This window comes from Tarenaya hassleriana, unplaced genomic scaffold (assembly GCF_000463585.1).
Source record: "Tarenaya hassleriana unplaced genomic scaffold, ASM46358v1 Cleome31, whole genome shotgun sequence".
Taxonomy (NCBI): Eukaryota; Viridiplantae; Streptophyta; class Magnoliopsida; order Brassicales; family Cleomaceae; genus Tarenaya; species Tarenaya hassleriana.
In genome coordinates, this window is record NW_010966274.1 from 666,863 (window position 1) to 690,218 (window position 23,356).

Below are 23,356 nucleotides of genomic sequence, written 5' to 3' on the forward strand. Positions count from 1 at the left end.
TTCCCTTTTTCTGATCCATCTGCAGGTTTTAAGGCTGAGGATTCTAGGGTTTTCAGAAAAGACAGACCTTGAAGTCGCCAGCGAAGTACATTCCCCCGATACAGACACAACTAGCGAAGAAGCAAAGAACCATCTGAACCTCGAGGACAAGCGTGTAAGTGATCGGTTGTCGGGCTTTCCTGTAAGACAACTCCACCAACGGTAAGATAAAAGCGTACATAATGGCGGCCCCGGCAGCCATGATGAAACCCATGACGTATTGCTTGTGAGATTCTTCAACAGGCTTGTCTGCTTCCGTATGCATTCCCAAGACAGCAGCTCCAATGGTCAATAACACGACGGCGTTAATGGTGAAATGAGTGAACTTGTGCTTGACCATGAAGAACGAGAAGACGGCGATGAACGCTAACTGAGAGGCGATGATAAGGGCGGCTGTCGAAACGGGTAAAAAAGCTAAACCGTAAGCGTATAAGTAGTTATCAAAGCCTGAGAGCACGCCGACGATGATGGAGGCCATTAGAAGACGTGGCTTCATCAGGAAGAAACTGGTCTTGGTGTCTGTTCGACGGCGTTGAAGGTAGAAGAAGAGGAGGGGGAGGAGGATGACGGGAAACCCGGCGGTTTCGAGGAAACTGGAAAACCAGATCCGGTTTCCGCCATTGTTGAAGTAGAGACGCATGATCAGAGGTCCTCCGCAGTTTCCAATGGCGAGTATGATGCAGTTTATGATCACCATAGCCGTCGCCATCTCTTCCGCTGTAAGTCATTATCATCAAAACGTACAAGAAAAGCGTATACATCATTATATACATATATGTGTGTGTGTCTCGAAAGGTTGAAGCTTTTCTGCTTTCTCTTTCCGAGGATCAGAGGAAAAGGAGAGAAGAAAGAAGATAATTGATTACCTAAAGCTTCTGGTTCTTCTCTGCTGCGACGTTTTTAGGGTTAGGGTTGGGGTTTTGTGTTTTGTGTTCGTGTTCGTGTTCGTGTTCGTGCAGAGACAGAGACAGAGGCAGAGATTATGGGTTGTCTTATTGAAACTGGAGAAAACCAAATCCACTTGTAACTTGGATTGGATCCTCCTGTTCTGTTTCAACACAGCTTTTTTTTTTTTTTTTTTTTTTTTTTTTTTTTTTTTTTTTTTTTTTTTTTTTTTTTTTTTTTTTTTTTTTTTTTTTTTTTTTTTTTTTTTTTTTTTTTTTTTTTTTTTTTTTTTTTTTTTTTTTTTACAAAGGGCGATTTTTATTAAAATTTAATCCTCACCAAGTTTTTTTTTTTTTTTTTTTTTTTTTTTTTTTTTTTTTTACAAAGGGCGATTTTTATTAAAATTTAATCCTCTTTATTATATTATTTTATCGATAATAAATTTCCTTATTTTAAGTGAAGCCCGTGAAAATATCGAGGAAGAAAACTGAACCAGAGATGTTGACTCAGCAATAAATTAAATAAATGTTAAAAGTTCCAACCTTTTTTGGTCCCACAATTATAGCAAACGGTTAATAATATATATAGAGAGAGAGAGATATTATTCCGAATTAAAATAGTTATTTATAGATTATTTCTCTCTTTTATTTGTTTTACTTCTTTTGAAAATTGTGTGACATCGACATGATATTGGTAGATTTTAATTTTATACAACCCAATTTTCAAAAATAACTTTTACATTAAATTTCAAAGGAAAAACGAAAAGAACACAACGAGATTTTATTTATTTAAAATACCAGACAATTTGTTTTTTCTTCCAATAATTTCTTGAAACTTCGTTAATATCAGTCAATTATTTTTAATTTTTTTGTCATTATGTATTGTAATATTACCAATTTTTTACTAAATTAATCTGCAAACTTCGTGCTCATCCCAAATCGTTTTTACCTTTTTTAGATTTATTTTTATCGTAACTTATCAATTGGTAACTAAAAAGAACTAATATACTTTTAGAATTCAGTTTGGTTTTTTTGTTATATTAAAAAATATATATTTCTAATAAAATTTAAAAAAATATCCGAATCTATAAAAAAATATTTAATCTGTATATCTAAATAATTATGGTTATCTTAAAATTTTATAGTATTTATTTAATTTAGTAAAATATAAAATTATAAGAACTCTAGAGTACTAGCAAACTATCCAGTATTATAAATTATAGTCTTTGTAAATTAAAAAAAAGTGTGAATAAAATAAAATTGGCCCACAGCTCGAAGTTAGAGAAAAAAAAATTATTCAAATTGAATGGAATAGCATATAACTGTATTCCAATTGAAATGATTAATTTAAACTCAACGAAAAACTCATTAAAACTAAAAAGGTATAATCTTAACAAAAAATAAAACGAATTAAAAAATAGCTGAATAAAAAAAACATAACTGAGACAGAAAATATTTATCCTAGATAAAACTTGTATGTCCAGATAAATTTTGGAATAATAATTAAAAAATTTTGATTTCTTCATAAAATTTATAAAATTTTAAATTAAATTGTTATTGACACCGGAATAAAATTAAATTATTCCTCGTATATCTCTCCACATAAGTTTCAAGACATTGGATAAGTTTTATGGTTTTACTGGGAAAGGAAATATTTCAACATCAGATTCGGTTTAGGGTCATACCGGTTTTTGCCTAACGTGATGGAGTTTCCTCGGTTTGTTTGGTTTAGTTAAACCGGGCGAAATCACATGACCCTGAGTGTTAACCGGTTTAGATACAAATTGAATCGGATCACAAGACAGAAATTAAAAAAAAAAAAAGGTCGGATCTTGATCAAAATCTGTATTATTTCTCCGATCGAACATCGTTGAATAAAACCGAGATGCAAAACTTCTTTCCAACCCAAATCCGAGTTTTACGGAGAGAGACATTCATCTAGATTTCTTCGATCTTTTGGGAGATGTAGTTGAGACAAAAGACCCGATAAATTTTCGGATTATAAAAAAACATCGTTGAATAAACAATCGATCTGTTCAAAGATTCGAGCTTTCGAATTATTCAGATGAAAATATCGGGTTTTTTTAATCAAAACACTATTTTTTTTTTATACAAAACAGAACTGAACTGAACACTGCACATAAAAAATGCAAGTTCTAAGCTTAGTTCTGTCTGAATCAAAAGACTGAAAAAAAAGGAGCTTCAAGGCCAAACTTTAAACTACGGACCCGGAAGCCGACCCATCTCGGTCTCTTCGTGGATCAACCCATCCTTTTCCGCCTTCCCGGCTTTCGCCTCCCCGTAGAAGTAAGAGGCGAATCCCCAGAGGGACAGGACGAGGGAGACGCCTTTCTCGGAAGAAAACGTCTCGTGGTAGAAGACGACGGCCAGAACCTCGGTCACGGGGAGCAGGACGGCGATGAGGATCCCCGAGACCAGGGACGAGGCGCAGAAGATCACCCCGATGGCTCCCAAGAAGAAGCATTGCCACATCAGGCTCGCCCCCACCAGCACCACGTAATACAGCGACGGCCCGAGCTGAAACGTTTCCGCTTCTTTCGGAATCATCTGCCAAAAAACAAATAAGATTACAATTAACGCCGAATTCGACCATCTGGGTATCGGAAATAAAATCAAATCTAAATATTACGCCAGTCTACAGATCAATCAGATCAAGAACAAGAATTACCCATATGGCATACACTTCAATTTCAGACAGAACCCTACTGGTGTTTCAATGCTCAAGATCATCCTAATTCAGATTCCATGGATTTGGTTGAATACTCACATGTTCACTCAATCTAATATGCATTATATATATGTATGTGTGTGTATGTGTGCAGAAACATGAACTCCAATTCAGACAGAACCCTACTGGTGTTTCAGCATGGTCATCCTAATTCTCTACAGATCATACATATATACATGCATATATATATATATGTATATCATTACCTTGAAATCGCCGCTAATGAGCATTCCGGCGAAGCAGAAGAGTGTAGCGAAAAAGCACATGACGAACTGGAACTCAAGAACAACGTCGTAACTGATCGTTTGACGGGCCTTCTTGTAGGAAAGCTCGATGAGCGGCAGCACAAACGCGTAAAGAACAGCCGCTCCGACCGTGAGGACGAATCCCGTCACGTACTGTTTCTTCGTCTCGTTCGCCGGAATATCCGAAGCCGTGTGTAGAGCCAATACCCCCGCTCCTAGGGTTAGCAGCACAATGGCGTTTATGGAGAAAGGCGTGAACTTTTGCTTGACGAGGAAGAACGCGAAAAACGCGGTGAACGCTAACTGGGACGCGATTATCAGAGACGCGGTCGAGACGGGTAAAAACGATAACCCGTATGCGTATATGTAGTCGTCGACGCCGGTGAGGAGACCGGAGACGGCGGCGCCCATGAACAGACGCGGTTTCATGAGGATAACCCCCGCGTTTCCGTCGCTGTTGCGACCGTGATTGCGTCTGCGGTTGAGGAAGCAGAAGAGCAGAGGGATTAACATGAGCGGGAAGCCGCCGGTTTCGAGAAAGCTCGAGAGCCAGACGCTTTTTCCGCCATTGTTGTAGTAGAGACGCGACATGAGAGGTCCTCCGCAGTTTCCGATCCCAAGCAAAACGCAGTTCAGAATCACCAACGCCTTCCCCATGATCGGATCCTTCTCCTTCTTCTTAAAACGACAGGACACAAGTGAGAGATCTGTGTCTGTTGCTGATAGTTGTGTGGAAACTGGAAAAAGTTTACGAGGGGATGAGATATTTGAAGGGAGAGAGAGAAGGACGTTTTCAGCGTTTCACGGGGTTTTCAGCTGCGTTTGCGTTTGAAAACGCAACGCTTTTCTTTTTTCTTTTTTCTTTTAATGTAAACTTATATGGAAAATAATACTAAATTCCTTTTTCTTTCCTTTATTTTCCTATCTCCGTTTGGTAAAAAAAAAAAAGAATCTGATTTTCTTTTTATTTTCAATTTCGTTAAGAGTTAGTTTTTTTTTTAAACTTCGTAAGGTTATTAAAAACTTTTACCTGATTTCGTGTTAACGAGATAACAAATAGTTTTAACCGTCAAAAAAATTATTGTTTTTGAAAAATAATTTTAACCAAAAAATAATATTTTTAACCGCAAAAAATATTATTTTTAGTTGTTTCCGTACAAACTGTAAACTGTTTTTTTTTTCTCTTCTGTGAAATCTACTTATTTATGTAAAAAAATAGAATGCTTGTAATTTTTTTTTTGTTAAAATAGAATTTTTTTTTTCTTTTTTTCGAAAAGTAAATAACAGATTATGGTATTTACTTGCTGTAAATACCCTGAGTTTATAATATTACCATTCTTAAAAATATTAATCGGTTGAGGCGTTCGCATTTCATTCCATTTTTCAAGAAAAAAATATATTAATTAATACAATAAAAGATAAGATCTTTGTATAATTTCATCTTCTGTTTAGATCGCAGTAGGATTTGTTATATATTTAATTTTCGATAAAAATCCGAAGACAGATTAGGAATTGGATCGCATATATCCTGATTTATTTATTTTTTTGTAAAAAAATATTTAAGTTACCTTTTTAAAATATTTTCCACACATTATATATATATATATATATATTCGTAGGGATTATGGGTTGTGCAAAAAGGGGTTTGGACACATGAAGAGATGCCACCTTTTTCCAGCCTTTTTTTAAAATATATATTTTTGTTATATTCGTATTATAAAAAAATAAAGGGATAATTAGTTTCGTATTATAGGGAAAATTCCAAAACCGCTGCACTTCCACAATTAATATAATATTCTTTTTTAGCTGGATTTTCTTTTCGTAAATTTCTTTTACGCACTTTTTCCCCCTAAAAAGGGAATATTTTGGAACTTCCCCTATATATGAGGACTGAAAAAAACGAATAAATACATCTAAAAATAAAAAAAAAAATATAAAATAAAAGGATACATGATGTACTCATCTGTATTTTAAAATAGATAAAACAAAATCTTTTAATTTATATCGAAATACAAAAAACATATCATTCGCATCACGTTGTTGCAATATATATATATATATATATATTTAAAATATGAAAATCTTTTTTTCAAGATATAAAGCAAAAAATCAATCCGGATTATATATATATATATATATAGTTTTTTCGATAATAATATATTTTAAACCAAGATTCAAATTAATTTCGAGATAAAAAACCAATCATATATACTTTGAATTATATATTTTTTCTCTAAATTTGATATTCGAATTCGGAACAATACAAACACTTTTCATCTTTTTTCATCGGTTGATCTAACTAAATTCAGATATATATATTTAATTGTAATATTCGTTTGGTTTGATTTGACCAGACAATACCATATCATAAATTGATCCGATTTTCAAAAAGGACAGATATATTTTCAAAAATAATTTAAATAATTCCAACACGATGATCAATAATTGGAAAATAGAACATTAAGTATTCGAAATAAGTCAAAGATTAGTGTTCATTTGACCATTGTGAAGCAGACACAAATTATTATTTTTCCAATTCAAACGAACACCTAATGATGTTGACTGATTAGTCAACGTCGAAACAATGACTTCTTTGACTCTAAAGACTTTATGCTAGGTGGCAGGGATGGGACGTTTCGGTGCGGTTCTTCGGATCGGTATTATTTTCAGAGAATTGAATTTTTCCGAAATCGAATCGAATTTTAGAAAATCTCGAAAAACCGAATATTTTTAAAGGAAATCTATTTTTTTAATAAAATCTAGAACCGAACCGAACATAATATAAAAACCGATTGGTAGTTATTTTTGTAAAACTAAAAACCGAACCAATCTATTTCCGTTCTGAACCCGAATCATTTCCCGAAACGGCCACCTAGTGGGTGGGTGGATGTCGATTTTAATAATAATAATAATAATAATAATAATAATAATATGATGTCATGGTCAATAAATTTATTATTTTTTCCTAATAAAACATTCGGATGTTGTCTTTGTTCAATGTATTTTAGATATAGTTCCCATTATTGTTCTATATTCCATTTTTTGGTCAGTCGTGTACGTGTTAAACATGTGTTTTTTTTTTAATTGTGTGTAGAAAAAAAAATTGATTTACAATATAATCTCTAGATGCTGATTAGATGATCGGTTCGGTTTACATGTATGTTTAATCTTTTAAAAAAAATAAATAAATTGTGTAGTTATACAATTAATTTGGGGATTAAATTCGGACTACTCTTTTATGAAATGTAAATTATATTAATTAAAATGTTTTTATGAGTTTAATTTTCAAATGGAATTTATGTTATATTATGCAAGACAGATTTCTATTTGGATTGAACCGCAGAAACGAATAATGGAGTGTAAACCATTGTAATTAAATAAATCGAATCAATATATAATATTCGAAACATCACATTTTATATATTGACATACATTCACACCATAAAATTGTGCGTTTATATATATATATATATATATATATATATATTGAAAACGATCGAATGTAGAGATACGATTAAAGACACAAAGGATCAATTGCCGTAGATTACTTACAACGGATGGTGAGATACGATAAAATGTATAATATTTTATTAAAGCACGAGAAGAATAATGAAATGATTAGATACAACGGATGATGAGACGAATTTCAACCTAACTATGTCAGCAACATTTTATAATAACAATAATTAAAAAAAGAGAGACACGACATCACATTAATCATGTCAGATATTCGGGTCTATAAACCGGTTCAGATTCGGTTCAATCGTCCGGTTTGCATATCGGAGAGTTATCCGGTTATTTGGAAACAACAAACCGGAGCTCACCAAACCCAAACAAAATGATACCCGGGAATAACCGGAGAGATTGTTGGGCAACCCTCCAATCATCAAACCGGAACAGAACCGGTTAATACAACCCTAATCAAATACGAATTCTCAATAACTAGGGATTGGAATCAGAACCAAGAGGCAAGAACATGTCCTTTTGCAACATAAACCATTCAAGAAAAAGAAATTCATTTTCACGACAAAGATGGATTCAATCAACGCCCCTTTGAAGAAAAAAAAGCATATCATTCTTTTCCATCAAATCCAAAAAATTAAAATTCGTACTGAAATTATCAAATTTTGCAAATATATATATATATATATATATATATATATATATATATAATATTGTATGGTCATGACAAAATCCATAAAAAAAATATCGTATAATATTCCAACATATTACAACAACAACAACATCGCATCATTCCCAATTTCATTTGGGACCAATTGCATGAATCATTTTTCTCCGCTCATTTCGATCACGAGTTAGCTCTTTCGGAATCTACAACACTTCCAAATCGTTTCTAATATGAGACGCTCCCAAGTAATTCTAAACCTACATTTTCCTTTCCTTCTCATCCATATACCTATAATCTCCACTTTTCTAACCGGCGCATCTATCGGCCTATGTTGTACATATCCAAACCATCTTCAACGCATCTCCCGTACCTTCTCTTCGATACCTATTATTCATATTTTCTTTCTAATAATCTCATTTCTAATTCTATCCATCCTTGTGTGCCTGCACATCCATCTCAACATCCTCATCTCGGCCACACTCATTTTAGATATATGTTGTCCTTTCGCCGCCCAACATTCGCTACCATACAATAATGTGGGTCTTACGGTGGTACGTTAGAATTTTCCTTTCAATTGTAGAGGAATCTTACGATCACAAAGGACCCCATGACTTGTCTTCATTTCATCCATCCCTCTTTTATTCTGTTACTAACAACTTCGTCGCAACCCCCATCTTTTTGAAAGATTTGCTCAAGATATTTAAAATGTGAGTTTTGAGGTATTGATCCTCCTTGCAAGATAATGGATGTACTCCGTCTTCATCCTACTAAGCCTAAAACACTTAGCCTCTAATGTATTCCTCCATAACCCTTCTCTAGACTCGTCTATTAGAACGATATCGTTCGCAAACATCATGTATCATGATACTTCCTTCTGTATATCTCTAGTCAGTTCATGACTAGCGCGAAAAGGTACAGACTTAAAACAGATCCTTGGTGCAACCCTATCGAGATGGAAAAATCTCGTGTGTCACCCCCTGTTGTTTGGATACTAGTATTCGCACCGTCATATATATCCTTCAATACTTGTATGTATCTTACTGATACTCCCCTATGCTCTACCACCCACCATAAAACCTCTCTTGGTACTCGATCATAAGTTTTTTCGAGATCGATGAATATCATGTGCAAATCTTTCTTCATATATCGAAACTTCTCTATCAAGTTTCGAATGAGAAAGATTGCTTACATTATAGACCTTCCGGACATAAAACCAAATTGGTTTACGGAAATAGATGTATCGCTACGCAAACGTCGCTCCACGATCGTTTTCCACAACTTCATCGTATGATGCATGAGTTTGATGTCTCTATAATTTGTGTAACTTTGGATATCTCTATAATTTGATGCCTCTTATATTTATTTTTAAATATAATGACTAAAGTGTTTTGTCTCCATTCATTTGACATCTTCTTCGACACTAGGATTTTATTAAACAACCTAGTAAAACAAATTACTCCATCTTCTCCTAAGCACTTCCATACTTCGATAGGAATACCATCGGTACCACACGCTTTATCTATTTTCATCTTTCTTAGCGAGTCTCCCACCTCTACACATCTAATCATTCTAGTATAACCGACATTCCTCTCCCTAGTGACGGTCTCTAGTTCTATGTGGTCCACATACATACTTTTGTTATATAGGTCATCGAAGTGACTTTTTCATCTCTCTTTGATGTCGTCAACTCTAACTAGTGTATTATCTTCTCTATCTTTAATGTATCTAACCATGTTCAAATCTCTAGTTCTCCGCTCTCTCGCTCTAACTATCTTATATATGTCGTTTTCTCCCTCTTTTATCCTGAGCTTCTCATACATCCTTTCAAAGGTCTTTGCACTTGCTTGGCTAAAGGCTTTCTCCGTCTCCTTCTTAGCCAACTTATATTGTTCATATGCCTCGTTTGTATTACATTTAGACAATTTTCTATACCAATCATTTTGGTCTTTAAAGCTTTTTATATTTCTTCACTCCACCACCATTTTTTCTTTGTTGGTGGTTCATACCCTTTTGATTCCCTAAGTATCTCTTTAGCAATACTCTTAATATTAGACGGCATAGGTAACCACATTTCATTTGCTTCTTTATCTTCTCTTCACACCTTCAATATTAGCATCTCTTTTTCGAATAGCTCACATTTTTGGTTTTTTAAATCCCACCACCTAATTCTTGGTATATCCTTTTTTCTTGGACGAGATGTCTTTCTCTTGATCTTGACATCTATCACTAACAACCTATGTTGACTAGTCAGAGCTTCATCCGGGATAACTTGCAATCCTTACCTAGGGTACGACTTGACTTTCTTGTAACACTACTAGAAAACACGAAAAAAGTGATGCAAAATTTGTGTCACTAAAATGGTGACCTCAAAAGTGACGTAAATAGTGATGCAATACTTTCGTCACTAGTGCATCACCAAATAGTGATGCAATGGTGACGCGTAGTTGCGTCACCAAAAGAAGACAAAAAAATGACGCAAAATTTGCTTCATTAAAAAGGGTGATGCAAGGGTGACACAATTATTTTTATCACCTTGTGGTGACATAATTTAGTCAGTTTTTGGTGACGCAATTGCATCAATATATCTGTATTTTATTATTTATACGTATAAACATACAAATATTTATATATAAATATGTATTATATATATATATATATATTTGTAGTACATATATACAAATATTTATAAATACAAATTTTATATATATGTATATATTACATATATGTATTTAACGTATAAATATAAGGGTATATATATATAAACTTATATTTTATGTATACATATATATTATGTATATAGATGTGTATTTATATATAAATGTATATTATATATATATATATATATATTATATTTATACGTATCAATATACGAACATATACGTATAAATATTTGTATATGTATATTAAATGCTGAAATATATCAGAAGTTTAACTTGAAGCAGTTGGTTGTTTGTCAATTGAAACTCTAAAGCTAAGCGTGCTTGTGTTGAAGTAGTGGAAGGATGAGTGATCTCCTGGGAAGAGGACTTCAGGGTTTCAATTTCAAAATTTCCGATTTGGTTTAAGATCGCGATTGGAGGTTAGAGGTCGGGATTAGATTATAGGATTTGGTTCGCGATCAAAAAAAATTTTGGATCGAAAATACGTTGTAGTGACGCAATAATTGCGTCCCTAAATGGTGACGCAATTGCATCACTTTTTTGTGTCACCAATTGCGTCACCAAATAATAGCATAAAAGTTGAGTCACTATTGCGTCACCATTTGATGACGCTGGTAACGAAATCTGAATTGGTGACGGTGTGAATGGTGATGATTTTCGTTGCGTCACTTGTGAAAAGGGTGACGCAAAAATATAAAATGGTGATGCTAAATGTGGTTCTCTTTTCTCAAAGTGAGTGTTTACCAATATAAGATCATACGACATGGCAAAATCTAGGATATTTTTTCCTTCTTCGTTTCTACTCCCATAGCCAGACCCTACATGTACCATTTTATATCCTGGTCGTTCCTTTCCGACATGTCCATTTAAATCTCCACCGATAAAAATAAACTCTTCGGGCGGTATACTTTGCATAAGTTCATCCATATCCTCTCAAAATTTCTCTTTACACTCACTATTTAATCTTATTTGCGGGGCAATAGAGATTAAGGATAATATTCCAACATATTACAGAAAAAAAATCCAATTCGGATAGTTTAACCGCTGAAATTGATATGTATAAAATTCGATTTTTACCTAATATGGATAGTTGAACCGGTGAAACAGGAATGAAAATATCTATTTCGTCCTGAATTCGAACCTCAAGTTGATAAGAAAAGTGTAATTCTAATCACATGGTTTATAGGATGGGCATAATATCTGAAAAAACCGAATCGATTCATTATTTGATTCGTATCCGAACCGAAAATTTGGATATCCGTAATTTAGGGATCGAATACGGATATTGATTTCAAGATATTTGTCGGATACAGATCGGATTCAGATATTAAAATAGGATTTTTCGATATATCCGATATGATCTGTATTTTTTGGTAATATTAATAATATTTGATTAATTTGGTAATTATTTTATAAATTGTGGACAATTTTTAAAAAACAAAAATATGTTAGGGTTATTGTTGTGTTATCATTCTTCTACTTCATTTGTCCGTCGTCCGTCCGTCTCTCTCACCTCTCTCACTATTAAACTTTGGAATTTGAGTTTGTTCATCTGTGTTTCGTATGTATGTTCCTTTGTCTTCTACACAAACTGCACCATTGTTTTAGTTTGTAAGAATATTTCTTTATCTCAAAGTTTCTATATTTTTCCATATTTGAAAATTTCTTACAGATTTCCAAAATTTGTGAGTTGGAGAATTTGAATAATCTGCAATTTTCGTTTGAAGGTTTTTTAGTCTAATGAGTATAGAAGAATATGCAGTTTTTTATAGATTTCCATGGGATTGATTTTCAGTGGGACTGTACTTGATTCTTATTTATTTTATTTGTGTTTTTAAATTTTTTTCTTATTTGATTTATGATTGTATTATTTTTCATGTCGGATACTAATATTCGCAAATATCCGTAATTGTTAAAGATATTCGAAATTACGAATATCCGAAAATTACGGTTCGGATACGTATAATAAAATCGAATATTTATACGGATCGGATACGGATATCTCAAAAATACCTGAATATCCGATCAGTGTCCACACTTTATTATTTGTTCGTGGTTCCGAAATTAGTTTCGGCCTAGACACCCAATTACCTATGGTCATGAACAAAAGTAAAGTAAATCATCATCATCCATGTAATGTAACATAGGCACGTGCATTGCACGTGCTTTCTTCACTTTTCGCCGTCTAACTGTCCCTATTTATCTTTTGCTTTCGTTGCCAAACTCATAGGCTTGTTTTATATTAAGAAAAAACAACAATTGATTTGGACCGCCGATTAGAAATGATGATATACTACTAGTCTTATGTAACAATATAGAATTGTTTTTTAATAACATGTCATGATCAAAACTATCATGCACATAGGCCAAGCACGTTTTTTTAGGTTATTAATGGGGGTGCGGTTTGGTTGTTTAAAAATTAAATCGAATAAATTATTCAAATGGAATTGGATTATAACATAATTAAACCGATCTCAATTAAATAACCATTTGGTTATTAATTCTCCGAACACAAAATTATAAGATGAATTAATTAAACCGAATAAATAAAATTCAAATTCATGCGTCTGATTCCAAATAAACTTGGAATTAAAGTGATATTGTTGTTGTAAATAGAACCAAATTATATGTAATTGAATAAATTGAACCCAATAATTCGATCATCTATGTATTATCAATTAATGCGCAATATGAATTATATCTACATAGAGAAATTAGCATAATTAATTTGTTCATATAGTTTTGTAACCAAGGTATACAACTAAAGTAAGCCTTTTGCATTTTTCTTAAATAACATTTTGAAATTTGGTTTATTTACGGCAACACTCGAATCAAACCAAATTTATATTTGGTTTTAATTTCAATTAAAACCAAACAACCGTTTAGTTATAGATTTTTCAAAATTTAAAATAATCAGACCTAAATTAACCATAACCAAATAAAGACGATCAAACCATTCACCCACTTCTAATTCTTACTTATTATATATATATATATATATATATATATAATTCATAAAAATACATCTTAAATCTACTCAACAATTACCATTTATAATCATTAAATCAAATAGAAAGGCATAAAAATAATCATCATCATTTATATTGAATACTTGTTATAAAAATATCTAGATAAAAATGAGAAAGTGTAATGAAAGAGAGTTATATAAACAAAATACAATGATACTTTCGTAAATTAACTCTACAAATAAAATGGTAAATTTGTCGTAACCCAAAGACCGACAAGTACCCGTAACACAAATAATCTTATGTCCTGAATCCAAAATTAAGATTTTCCAATATTCAAAATATACAAAATTTCGGATGCCGACAAAATCAGAACACCCGAAATTCAACTTTTTTTTATACAAAGATCATCACATGGACCGTTACAAACTTTCATATCATACAATATGATTCTATTTTACACCATCTTATTCTCACACACATTCAACCAAAGTTCATATTGTACATGAAATGTCATCTTCATCCCTTTAATGGCTCCACACCCATATTACACATACACATACACATACACATACACATACACACACATACACGTACACATACACATATAGTTTTGGATGTTAAGGGATGGAATCTTAGGCATTCATCACTCTCCGATCTCTGAGAAGGCGTCCGCGAGTTTCGGATAGAGTTTTGAGATCATGATCTTAAAACCCGTGGAACTCGAGCTCGAATTCTCCTCCCCGTTTCCCGTCCATCCAACCGGAGCACCTTCCATGTAAGCCCTACATGTCTCGAGAACGTACTTTGATCGTTTCCCGAAATGCTCCTTCACGAGCCCCTCGAAATGCTGCAATCACAAATTTTCGAAATTACCACAAAAGTTCGCTTCTTCTAGGACAGCGATGATCGTGGTTTTTTGTTGAGAGCGATGTCGAGGGTGACCAATTTGGTTAATAACTAAATAACTAAACCGACCCGAACCAAATAATACATAACCGTAACTGAACCCAATGGTGTTATGATTTCTTTAAAACTGAAAAATTGAACTCGAATTTTTCTGAAATCGGAATAACCGAACCCGAATATAACTGAACCGAAACCAAAATGATCAATACCTTTGGAGGGTTACGGAGAGAGTAGATCATGGATTTGCACGTGAGGAGGAACGCGTTCTCGTTGTAACTCACCGAGTTCTTCTCTCCTTCAACTCTTCCCATTTGCTTATCGTAACCAGCTTCATTGAAGTAAGGCTTCTCGTTCAAAACAAGGGCTTGAAGGGATAGAAGAACTTGAAGCACCGACGAGCTCTCGGGGTTCCAGACCTCAGAACCCGAGCCATTCCATGTGTTCAGCAGACTTAGACAGACTCTTCCCGACTCGTACAAGTTGGGATTCAATCTCAACCCGCCCGAGTGATAATGTACCATCTGCACGAAAAAACATGGATACATAAATGGATCTCGAGACAAGAGGGAATATTTACATTGTGCATTTGATCCGAAATTAGAGAAAGAACGAAAGCTATCGAAACTTACGGGCGGTTCATGGGGATACTGAGGAGGAAGCATTATGTCGAAGAAGAAAAGCCCGTCGTGGTAAGGTGTACCAGAGGCTCCGACCATGGCTGCCCGTAAAAGATCCATCCTTTCTTCATAGACTCGGACATAAATCGTTTCTGTTCAACGTCACAAGTCACTCTGTCACCACCGCAATGTGCAATAACTTCGATACCACAGAGACATTACATGTTGAAATTCCTACTATCCCCCAAATTAAGTTATAAAACTCATAAGGGTGACCATTTCGGGTTCGGTTATTTCGGTTTTGTTTGGTTATTATTGATAAAAATATTCACTTTCAAAGAAATTTTTTGTTTTTTTCAGTTTTTTTATACAGTTTGGTTTGGTTCGGGTTCGACTTTTTCAGTTTTAGGGAAATCATATTCGGTTTTTATATCGTCGGATTCGGTTATGTTAGAGTTATGTGTTATTCGATTTTGATCGGTTTAGTTATTCGGTTGTTAATCAAATTGACCACCCCTAAAAGCCGAGTTAGATCGTTGGACCATCATTTTGTCGGACCCTAAAAACCGAATAATACGTTCCGAACTGCGAAAATATTTAATCAAAATAATAAATGGTAAGATCAAACACTAACCAGGAAGATCTGCCTTCAGAATGCTCCATTCCTGTCTTAATTATAAGATGAATTAATTAAACCGAATAAATAAAATTCAAATTCATGCGTCTGATTCCAAATAAACTTGGAATTAAAGTGATATTGTTGTTGTAAATAGAACCAAATTATATGTAATTGAATAAATTGAACCCAATAATTCGATCATCTATGTATTATCAATTAATGCGCAATGAACTTTCTTCACCCAACTTCTTTTCACCTATTAAGAGACGAGAATGGTACATCGCTCATTATCCTAATTCCAGACGACGTTAGAATTCTAACTCACGGGTTTATCCGATTGAATCAAACCTGAGATTGCGCAATCCCATTGCGCGGGGAAAGAAAATGATGGTCCGAACAGTCATTAACCATATCAAACTGTCCGAACTTATCCAGATTCTTGCCGGTGTCTGAAACTGTGGAATCTGCTGTCTTGCTCATTTCTTTGCCTTCCATCTGCGGAAAAATCCTTGAAACCGTATCGAGTTCTCCTGGATCCGGTTCAGAAACATTGAAAAGTTCGGTAGTTTCTTCGACAAGGACCTCGGATTCAGTTCCATCTTCAGAAGCATGACAACATGAAAGCGAACTGATAAATGAAGTGGAATATTGCGAGCCGAAAAGGCTTGCTGCTATGTTTTTGATGAATCCAACGGCAGCTTTCGGAAGGAAATATGAACTAGATCCCGTTTCGAGCGCGACCTTCATCGGATCCTGAACATGTAAGTACCCTTTTAAGACGTTGATTAAGCGAAAAAATCCACAGCATAGGAGAATGAAATTAAGATAACCATCTCTGCCAATCTTGTCGATACCGAAATTTATAGAAAATGATCACATAATATTACCAAAAACCATATAGCTTATCAGAAAGATCATACATTTGCTGAACCGAAGATGATTCATCTGAACGTATAGTTTTCTGATCCAGAACTTGAATGTTCTCTTCCAAGCTTACCGAGCTAGAGGCGGAACTTTCGGATTTTTCAATTTTCCAAATCTCGTACGGTGCAACCTGAAAAAGGAATATCCGGGAAGAATTGTTTTAGTGAAAGACGAAGACTATGGCAAAATAGACGAGAAAACATATTCTAACTCGAGTCCTAACACAATGAATGATAATACAGAAAGTTGAAAAAGAAGTCTGATACTAAAACAAGCCAGTCCCGGTAACAAAAACTGAAGAAATACTATCGGGACTAGCCAACCGAGTAAACAAGGATCGTGGAGAATGGAAAAAAGAACCATATTGATCGAAAAAAAAGAAAACAAAAAAAGAGGAGAATATTTTACCGCGGTTGTAAGACCATTAGCCCATTTCACCTCCACATAACCATTCTTGAAACCTATGACTACACCGATGCATGACAAAGAATCTGTCTGCATCTGTTTCATGTCTGAAAATTCAGCATATGGATGAGTTTTCTGCTCTGGAAGTGCCCTGAACACTACATCGCTGAAACAGAACCCGAAATCAGGGTGCTCGAGCAGTTCATAGGCACTGACAATTTCTTCCATCTGCTCATATTTGCAACCTCTAGCCTCTTTCCCGGCCCATCTTCTCCATTGCACCTTTACAGTCTGTTCCTTCCCATTGAAAACCTTCACAACCCCATATCGTTTACTGTCACTGACTTCCTTTTCCACAACAAACTGTCCGGGCCAAAACTCATGAGCATTCACAACGCCGACTGGAATCAGCTGCTGTGAATCCATTCCCGTACTGCAGCTACCGTCTTGCCACATAACATCGACCTTCATCTTCGTCTTTACAATTACAAAGAGTTCATTCAGATTTGAATTCTGGGTATTTCTCTCAAATCCTCTTTCCGATATTCCATGGCCATTCAGAAGATTGAAGGCAGCTACATTTGAAGATTTGGGTTCAATCGCGCATCGGGACGAAGTGGGATGTATACACCAGTCACCAAGTTGCCAGCTTGCATGAGAAAAACACGGTAACAAAGTCAAATTTTTCGGATCCTGCATAGATGGAGGTGCAGGCAAATTTTGATCACACTCCATTACAGTGGAGGCCACCCATTCGACATAGACGAGACCCGCTTCTACAGTGCAGACCGTTCCCACAACCCGATTTTCCTGCCAATTCCCGCATAACCATTTAGTCGATCTTGGATCATGACCGAGCTTTACCTGCACTCTCTGCCCCGGGTAATAAGCATACTGTGAATCCTCGAGCAAATTCGGGGGAATTGCTACAAGTTTCTCTTGATCACAAGCAAGGACTTCACACTTGGATCCATCATCAAGGATGACAGATACACTATCGATTATCTTTTCAATCCTTCCAAGCCACGGTCCATTAACCACGTAATCACTGACTGAAATAGAGCGCAGCTTTTGAAGCTCATTGGTGTCGACTTCCTTTATAACTTTTCCATGAATGCTCTCCAAATCGACAAACATGTTTATATTGATGACCCTTCCAGTCTGTCCCGATGGTTCGGTAATGGGCCGCACAATGTCACCATACGAAAATCCCCGTTCGAATGACAAGAATTCATCGATTTTACCGATTGTATCTTCAAGGCTCGAGAAAATGTTCTGAGCCTGTCCGCCATACGAAAACTCAACTTCTTCGTGTTCACTGCTGCCACTATCGCTGGAACTATCCCAATCAGAGTCAGTGAGACCAAGATCCATGCTTTATATGCCTGCCATGAAATCGGGTTTCCACCAATAGTTCAAAATTTCATATCAATGTGAATCAAATTACATAAAAACTTACGACAGTGAGAGAAACACAAAGAATCCCGACCTGAAACAAAATCAGACGAGAAATGGCGTGGCTTCCTTGATGTCTTTTTTTAACAAATGCAGCTTTCTTCACAGCTTTCCGGTGTATCCTCGGGGAGATATGCAAGTGGGTATTTGGAAAGGAAGTACCGAGCACTAGGATATATACTATATTATGGATAAGAGGAGCCAATACAGGACTCCTAAATGCCAAAGGAGATTTGCCCAATGAATGGACTGAAGTTTCGAAGAAACTTCAAAATGGGAACTTTTCCAAGATTTGAAATGGAGAGTTCCCGGATGCCAAAGGAGATTTGCCCTAGAGGGAGAACTTCCAACGAACTTAGAGGTACAGAACGAAGTCTACCCGGTAAAACGACCCGTAACAAAAGCCACCTAACTGGAGAAACTTCAGCTTTGCCAAAGGAGATTTGCCCCAAAGAAGCTATAAGATATGATAACTATATAAGAACAAACTTTAAGTGACCTTTACCAGGAAAGAGCCAAACTTTTTCTGTGTTTTATCTGCTTGGAGATGAAACTTTCTAAAGGGTAGGGACCAAACAAACGGCGAGAAACAAGATCAGTATCTTCAGCAAGCCGACTGAAACGACCACTTAGTCATATTCCCACCAGAACAATCGTAGAAGTATCACGGCTATGGAAGCTTTCATCTGGACAACGTGTAAGGAAGAACATCCTAATACGATATCATGAAACATAAACTGAAAAAGGAAATTCCTCATGAAACTTAATCTTCCTCCATCACTTTAACATATCCATAAAACCTGCACAATCACCACCATTAAGTTCTTAAGAACTCGCGAATTCGAAATCCGACAACCTTTAAAATAATATCGAGACCGAGGCATATGATCATGCTGAATGATAAGTTGAGCTATAACTAGGAATTTCAGCTTTCGGATAATCCAAATCACAGAAATCATCTAACAATAGGGCAAACATGGGGAAATTTCTTGTGAAAAAACAGCAATGATTAGATTCATTAAAAGTAAATATGCAGAGTAGGTCAAGAAACAGAGAACACAAACATGTGATTTCCGAATCATGTTCATATGTCTGAAGCAAATTCAAGAATCCACACAAAAAACCCTCCATGGTTGGTATTGCAACCAAAATCATCATCTACTCGCAAACTTAGAATCTTGCAGGAAACAGACTCATCAAAGATCCCAAATTCCAGAACCAGAAAACAGATAAATATTCCGAGATTCCGAATGATTTGCATCCAAAAGAAGAAATCATGATCCTTCAACCGTAACTGAACAAAACAAAAAAGGGTTTTTCAAATTTCTTATCTTCCTCGTTCGAAGTTACCTTCCATGTTTTCGATGTCCATGGCACGCAAGGCAACAAATTTGCTAAAACCCTTTTCCTCATTCGCGAGAAAATTAACGAATTCCCAATCAAAGAGGTGAAAATCGTAAGAGACGTACCATAAACATCCCGAGTGTATGAGCAGAGCCATAAGAGGAGCTAACAGCAGAACAATGGTTTCTCCCGAATTTCCTCACTTTCTCGCCCTTTCCCCGTCACGGCCGAGAAAATAGAGAGGCTTCGACGAAGAGGCGAACTACTTCTCCTTCAGTCCCACGAGTCGATCACGCCATTAACGAACCTCCAGACCATTTCGGCTAAGGATACACAACTCTCTCTCTCTCTCTCTCTCTCTCTCTCTCTCTCTCTCTCTCTCTCCCTCTCTCTCTCTCTCTGAAGTGTCAATGGAATGTTGCTGTGGAGAGGGCAAAGTGGGAGAGAAATTATATTCAGTGGTTACGGGGAAGAATATACCATCAGTATCCCCACACACAACTCATCCTTCACTCATTTCTTGTGCACTTTTTTTTTCCCCTTTCTTTCTCTCCCCACTTTCAAATTTCTTGGGACATTTGGAAAAATACACTTTTTTTTAAAAAATATAAAAATTTATAACATTTTTTAGAAAAGGAATAATAGAAAAAACTTTTGAAATCTTTGTTTTTTTAAGGACAATCATAACAAAAAAAACAAAAACTTTTAATTCTATATAAAAATATATAAATCCACAAAACACTAAATTCAATTGGTTTTTTGTGTGGTTATATGAAAGAAATTTCAAACTTTGTGTATAAATATATATATTTATTTGATAATCTTTGTTTTAGAAAAATTTATAACATTTTTTAGAAAAAGAATAATAGAAATTTTTTTGAAATCTTTGTTTTATTAAGAAATGTCATAAAAAAAATATAAACTTTTAATTCTATATAAAAATACATAAAAATTTTAATTTTTTGCGTAAACTTATAAAAACACTAAATTCAATTGTTTTTTTTTAAATTCAATTGGTTTTTTGTGTGGTTGTATGAAAAAGAATTCAAAAAATTTGTATATTTTTTTTATACAAACTTGTATAAATTTATACGAAAATTTTTAAAATTTGTGTATTTTTATATAAAACTAAAAGTTCATTTGATAAATTTAAAAAGTTTATGTTTTTTCTAATCTCCCTTTTTTTAAATTGTTAATGAAGAAGAAGACTAATACATTTTGAATCTGTAATGTACGATTTGATTCTTAATTAATCAAATATAAATTTTATTCATTTAAAGAATTAAAATTTTATTTTCCGATCATATTTATTCGCTCCTACAATATCGTTTTATAAATTTTTTTTTTCGGGTACAAATTGACACGAAGAGGATTAAAGATGAATTTTTAATACAGATATTTAGTAACCGAACCAAATTAAATTGGATAACGTGTAATTTTTTTTCGAAATTTAATTTAATTTTAAAGTTGGTTTCAAAATATGTTAAAATTTAAATTGGAGTTTTAAGACATATGTAATTAGATTATATATTATAAAGGTGTTATAATAAAGTGGATAACAAAAGGTAATTTAAAGCTTGACACGTGTCCATCGAAATGAATGGAATATATTCATCTATCATATCATATAATACAACCCTTAACTAATTCCAAAGTGTTTCAATGCTTTATGACTATATTTAGATTTGTTTTTCAAAACCATAATTATCCACCCCCCATACACACATACATACACACACACACATACATACATACATACATACATACATACACACACACACACATACATACACACACACATACATACATACATACATACATACATACATACATACATACATACATACATACATATATACACACATATAGCCTCTCTGAAAAGAGACTGTGGCATATGGCACAGCAATGAATTATTTTCTAAAACAGTATATATTTCCAACTATACATTAAATTTAGGGTTTAGCTTTACTTTTTGTAATGGACTGCACATGTCTCCTTACTTTGAAAATGAACCCCATTTTATAATATAGTACAATCAATATCATATACATATATATGAATCAATTTGTATTTAATATTGTTAATTATATATTTAATGAAAGTGTTAATCTACATCATAACTTTTATTCTCATAAAAATTTAGGTTTATTCCGATCGCAATCTGTATTTCTAAAAGACAGTGGAGAACATTATATATATATATATATATATATATATATATAACATAACCCGAAAAAACATATAGGGTTGTCAATAATTTTTTTCCATCCATTAGGAAAAATTATAGAGGTTCAATATTCGTGTAACTATCATATTCACTCTTAGCAATCCGCATAGTGATACGGATAATTATTAAATTAAAACGGCATTTTACACAATCTTGATAGAGACACCATATATATATTTAGTGGTCTCTTACATACTCAATTACAAACCCTAATACATGTCAATGTCAAAACGAGTATGGCTGGCGAGTCATATTTTACCTAGATCAATAAATTTGAGTCCGAAAAAAAATAGACATAACGAGTCAACTCGTCACAGTCGAACTGTAATGACCCCCGATCGTTACGGAACATTAAAACTATCATCATACACTAATGCGAGATCTTTTAGCATATTTTTTTCTCACTCGCATATATATCGAAAAATATTTTCCAATACGACATTCATTCTTACATTAATTGCTTCGTAGTGAACACGTTTAATTTTAGAGTTCTCTCCTGATAAATAATCGAAAAAATAGGTACATCTTATTTTTATCAATAGCTCAACTACTTCTTTTAAATTATTTTAGACTGTATAGTTTTATACCTATACAGTCCTCAAATCTCTCTCATTCTAGTGCATTCGATTCATTTTCGTATCCCTATGGCCTAGTGGTACTCGAATAGTCACTCCTTATCCATACCACTTGCATCGACGAATACTTTTAACCCTCGTCATAGCTCAGGATATCACACGAACTAATCACAACACATGAAAAATATATATTTTTTAAATTTTAATAATTTTAAAATAATTTTTAATATCTTAGGATTTTTTTAATTATATTTAATATTTTTTTTATAATCTCATTTCTTCAATCTCATTTTGAAACACTTAATGTATTATAATCTATTATATGTATACTTAATAAAATTTAAATTATGTTTTTTTAATTAGGTTTTTAGCTCGCAAACTGACTCGTTTAGTTCATGATTAAAGATGAATTGGATTGAACCAAATATTTTTCGATCAGGTAAAAAATGGATCGGATTAAACTCAAAAATTCTATGATCGAGACGAGACGGACCGGTTCGAGGCCGATCAACCCGTTTGTCATCCCTATATGTAAGTTCTCATTATCCGCATACGTAGGGTTTCCTAGGTTTCTTCTTACATTACATGATAGTTCTTGTTTGGTGTTTA

General features: G+C 34.1%; 3 protein-coding genes across 3 annotated transcripts in view; all 3 read right to left on the reverse strand.

Moving 5' to 3' along the window:
* LOC104820541 (purine permease 3) overlaps positions 1-1,125 on the reverse strand; it is a 1,615-nt gene extending 490 nt beyond the window's left edge. Inside the window, exons 1-2 of the mRNA XM_010551014.2 lie at positions 906-1,125; positions 68-756 (exon numbers count right to left, since the gene is read on the reverse strand). Of these exons, the coding sequence (XP_010549316.1) occupies positions 68-748 (681 nt within the window). The 5' untranslated portion in view covers positions 749-756; positions 906-1,125. The remainder of the gene's footprint in view (positions 1-67; positions 757-905) is intronic.
* Positions 1,126-2,938: 1,813 nt separating this feature from the next.
* On the reverse strand, positions 2,939-4,670 carry LOC104820542 (purine permease 3-like). Its single transcript, XM_010551016.1, has 2 exons — positions 3,879-4,670; positions 2,939-3,491 (listed from the first exon to the last, which is right to left on the reverse strand). The coding sequence occupies exons 1-2, from the start codon at positions 4,572-4,574 to the stop codon at positions 3,144-3,146; spliced, it is 1,044 nt and encodes a 347-aa protein (XP_010549318.1). The 5' UTR covers positions 4,575-4,670; the 3' UTR covers positions 2,939-3,143.
* Positions 4,671-14,007: 9,337 nt separating this feature from the next.
* On the reverse strand, positions 14,008-20,384 carry LOC104820543 (probable ubiquitin-conjugating enzyme E2 24). The gene is made up of 10 exons (XM_010551017.2): positions 20,071-20,384; positions 18,636-19,401; positions 17,150-18,531; positions 16,740-16,871; positions 16,166-16,576; positions 16,045-16,073; positions 15,833-15,867; positions 15,211-15,350; positions 14,791-15,102; positions 14,008-14,522 (listed from the first exon to the last, which is right to left on the reverse strand). Exons 3-10 carry the CDS (start codon positions 18,518-18,520, stop codon positions 14,319-14,321), a joined length of 2,634 nt encoding a protein of 877 aa, XP_010549319.1. The 5' UTR covers positions 18,521-18,531; positions 18,636-19,401; positions 20,071-20,384; the 3' UTR covers positions 14,008-14,318.
* Positions 20,385-23,356: the final 2,972 nt, after the last annotated feature.